The following is a 4,401-nucleotide window of genomic DNA, read 5'->3' as shown; positions in this document are numbered from 1 at the left end:
TCTAGGTTAGGTTTGAAGCCAGATGCATCCAATGAAGTGAGCTGTAGCTCACGAAACTTATGCTCAAATAAATTGGTTAGTCTCTAAAGTGCCACAAGTACTCCTTTTCTTTTTGCGAATACAGACTAACACACTGCTACTCTGAAACCTTTCATAAGACAGGTTTTCCATTCCTCGGATCACCCTAGTAGCCCTTCTCTGTACCTGCTCCAGTTTGAATTCATCTTTCTTAAACATGGGAGACCAGAACTGCACACAATATTCCAGATGAGGTCTCACCAGTGCCTTGTATAAAGGTACTAACACCTCCTTATCTCTAACAAAAATCTATAACAAAAATTCTTATTAATCCCTAAATGCATGACCTTGCCCTTTTCACTATTAAATTTATGAATAATTTATTGTAAAAAGCAATGCCATTGGGGTTCACCTGAAATTATTCACAAATGTGTTACAAAGTCTCCTAATAGCCTTGTCCCAAAACAATGTGTGTTGGGGAGGAGGATTTAGGTGCTGGTCGCAAAACAGCCAATGGTAGGAGGTGGTGATGCTCCCTCTCTTTGTAATTTTTAGCTCAATAGGTAGGGTGTTCACCTGTGAGGTGGGAGATCCAGGTTCAATTCCCCCTTCTGTCCAGTGCTGGGCAAAGATATACACTTGGTTTTCCTGTATTTCCAGAAAGCATCCCAGCCCCTGAGTGATGTGCTATTCCTGTCTGGGTTGCTCTCAATCTCTCCTTCAAAGTTGTTCTACGGTGGAAAACTAATTAAAAAACCATTGGAACAGAGACACGAAGTTGAACATGTTGGCGCCCCGAACCACTTGTCTATAGAGTCATTCTCTCTTTCTGGCCCTGTGATTCTTCCCGTGTTTTATCCACAATGCAAGAGCTTCAACAGGAGAGACTGAGGCCATATCTACACAACTGGCTCAATTGGTACTACTGCAATAGATGAAATGGTGTTGACTGAGAAGGTCTGGGGAAGACATGCTAAGTCAGTGGGAGAGCCCTCACCTGTTGAAATCTGTACTCCACATCCCTCAGAGACTGCGTTCCAAAGTGGATATTGCTCAGGGCTGATTTACACTAACGCTGTTGGATGATCTGTGTTACAGTACTTCAGTTACGTAACTCTCCCGTTGACATAGCATGGTGTGGACTTAGTCAACTTGAAGTAGCATAACTTAGATCAATTTACAGGAGTAGCGTAGACCAGTCCTGAAAATGATGCAGGACAGAACATAGCCCAGTCACCAGGATACTGTCCGGCAATGTGGGAGACCCACTTTCTCCCCATCAGAGAGAGGGAGGATTGACCGGAATCTCCCACTACCAACGGGAGTGATCTAATCACTGGGTTAAAGTCTACAAGGGAAACAGCACCATTACCGCCTCTTCCATTCCCATCACTTTTGTCAGTGTGGCCCTACATTGTCTTTGCTTTGACATCGAAAAGTATCCAGGAAGGAAAGGAAATGTTCCATTTCTGCTCATGCTAAATAGTTCCTTCGACCCCACAGGACATTTCTGTCAATGTTTTCAATTTGCCAAACATTTAAGGAATTTTCAGATTTGGATCAGATTGAACTGAATTTGTTTCTGAATGTTTTATAACCACACACGAACCCAAAAATCCGCTATTGTCCCAGCTCTATTCATTTCTCACTATCTGTAACCCAAGCTGTACAATTCCCAGAATCCCTGTTCTTCAGAGTCCATAGGACTTACCCTCAGAACTAAAAGTTAGACCTCATAGCTAACCTGCTGATGTGGTATAAACATCTCATGTCTGATATGACTTTTTCTTTCTGTATAATTTATGTCCTAGAGAAAACTCACCCTTTCCATTTTACTTTGTATTCAGTTCAGTGCAGCTTCTCACAGAGGATGCACACACACCATGTTCTCTTTTTGATATGTTACTCTTGTTCTTACTTGTTGTTTTGTTGCTCCCTTAACTTAAAATAAAGGCCATTTTGATGGAAATCACCTTTCTCCTCCACATGAATGGATACAAACCCAGTGACAATCTCTACAACAACCCCACAAAGGACATAAAGGGCTGCAGAGGATCAGGAGTGTGTACAAAACTCCCTTTGGTTCAGCCACAGAAACCACACACTTCATACTTGCAACTGCATATCGAAACTAAACCCAATACAAAGCAGAGGGAGAGATAGATTAGATGCCCTCCTCTTCTTTCCCAATAAATATAGATCTATGTTTTCAAAGCACACCACATATATTCACACATGTGAAACAGGTGCCCCCTGGAATTTTGCTGGGAGAGTAGCTTAATAAAACCCTGATCTTTTTAATTGGGGCCTACAGGCCTTGTTGGAAGACAAACAAATTAATAACAATAACAGTAATGAACAATGCTATCATAGGATCTGTGAAATTACATTACAGTGGGCTGGGAATTGAATTCACCTGTTTCCACTCCCCATCACTCTTACGGTAATGAGTTAACAGATTCAAGAACTGGTTAGGAGTTTATTCGTTACTTTCCTCAGGGAATCCTTCACTTCCGTGTTCCTCAGGCTATAGATGAGGGGGTTCAACATGGGGATCACCAGTGTGTAAAACACTGAGGTTATTTTGTCCATGTCCATGGAATACCTGGAGGGGGGACGTAAATACATGAAGAGTTGGGTGCCATAAAATATTACCACTGCAGTCAAGTGGAAAGTGCAGGTGGAGAAGGCTTTTTGCTGGCCCTCGGCAGAGCGGATCTGCAGGATGGTGGAGATGATATAGACATAGGAGAGAAAGACAGTCACAAAGCTGCTCACTAGAATACAGCCAATGAAGGCAAACACCACAATCTCATTGATGCGGGTGCCAGAACAGGAGAGTGCCAGTAGTGGGGGAATGTCACAGAAGAAATGACTGATAATGTTGGAGCTGCAGAATGACAGCCGAAATGTACAACACGTGTGTATCATTGAATCCACCACCCCCACAGCGCACACCCCAGCCACCAGCTGCTTACAAAGCTGCCTGGACATAGTGACCGTATAGAGCAGCGGGTTACAGATGGCCACATAACGGTCATACGCCATCACAGCCAGCAAGAGGCACTCAGCATCTACAAAAGAGACAAAGAGATACATTTGCACAGCGCAGGCAGTGTAAGAAATGCTTTTCCTCTCGGCAAAGAAATTCAGCAGCATCTTAGGGGAAATTGTTGAGGAATAGCAGAGGTCACAGAAAGACAAATTCCTGAGGAAAAAGTACATGGGTGTGTGGAGTTGGGGATCAATCCTGATTAACAAGATCATCCCCCCATTCCCCACCAGGGTGATACCATAAATCAGTAGGAACACCATAAACAGGGGGACCTGCAGCTCCAGACGATCTGTCAATCCTGAGAGAATGAACTCAGTCACCTCTGAGTGATTTCCCTCTTCCATCTCCTCTGCACAGAGATCAGGCTGCTACAGAGATGTGGGCAGGTGGATGGTGCAGAAAACCTGTCCCTTCTCTGTAATGAAGTAAGTGATGATAAATGGAGACCAGTTTCTTAATGGACATCAGTACCCACTCCAGGAAGCCAGATGTTCACAGCTGGTCATTCCAGGTGTTTGATAAAATTCAGACACTGTGCAAACACAATAACACGCAGGTTAATCATGTCCCCCACACAAACACTCCTGTTCACTAATCCAAACAGAAAACAGTGACTTGTAACTCTGCTGGGAAAGAATCAGCCTTAAGGGATTATTCCTTAGCTAAAGAAGGGGTGAATGTAAAGGAGTGTTAATCATTTTACTGTCTTTGGGCAAGGGGAGCTCTGCGGCTTGGCATGTTCATTTAGGGTAAAGTTGCTTCCTGTGCTAATTAAGCTTTTTGGAAAAGCCCTAGCTTCAGTGACTGTGTAATTGCCTATTTGTTTCCAACCAAAGGAGGTCGCTCCTTTTGCTGAAGGGGTCAGAGTTGGGGCTGAGGCTTTTGGTGCTGGAGGTCTGCTGATCCCCTTGGTGTCTGCTTGTTTGTGTGTGTGAGAATAATTCAGGACAATAGCATGTACCTGCTGGGAAGAGAGAGAGAGATATGGGTTGGTGTTTCCTCATCGTCAAAACCTGTAAGTTTGGCACATTCGGGAAGCTTTAAACTAAGATGGGTGATCTGTGGGACATGATTCCTGAAGCAACTGGGAATACCTGAGCTCAGAGAGACAAAACACCTAATTAATGCATTCAATGAACCAAAGCCACCCTCGGTGTAATTGGTGCTCTGGGGATTAATTAGAGCGACTCTTTCTTACTTTGTTATTAACTGATGCAATTTCTACCAGAGTTACAGAATATGAGATTTGGGGTATATTTCATCCTGCTGTTTTCAGTGCAAGCTGGGTACTGCATAGAGCTGACCCACAAAGTGTGTTATTTTTTTCT

The 4,401-nt window shown here is 43.6% G+C and overlaps 1 protein-coding gene across 1 annotated transcript; it reads right to left on the bottom strand.

Moving 5' to 3' along the window:
• Window positions 1–2,478: 2,478 nt before the first annotated feature.
• On the bottom strand, window positions 2,479–3,417 carry LOC140913776 (olfactory receptor 8U9-like). Its single transcript, XM_073350573.1, has one exon. The coding sequence runs from the start codon at window positions 3,415–3,417 to the stop codon at window positions 2,479–2,481; it is 939 nt and encodes a 312-aa protein (XP_073206674.1).
• Between the last annotated feature and the right edge of the window lie 984 nt (window positions 3,418–4,401).

The sequence above is a fragment of the Lepidochelys kempii genome, chromosome 6, assembly GCF_965140265.1.
Source record: "Lepidochelys kempii isolate rLepKem1 chromosome 6, rLepKem1.hap2, whole genome shotgun sequence".
NCBI classification, from domain to species: Eukaryota; Metazoa; Chordata; order Testudines; family Cheloniidae; genus Lepidochelys; species Lepidochelys kempii.
The sequence above is the reverse complement of the archived record's forward strand: the minus strand, read 5'-3'. Positions and strand labels throughout refer to the sequence as shown.

What these genes read in the sequence shown, in the direction of transcription:
- LOC140913776 (XM_073350573.1), bottom strand. Translation starts at nt 3,417, where the DNA reads ATGGAAGAGGGAAATCACTCAGAGGTGACTGAGTTCATTCTCTCAGGA.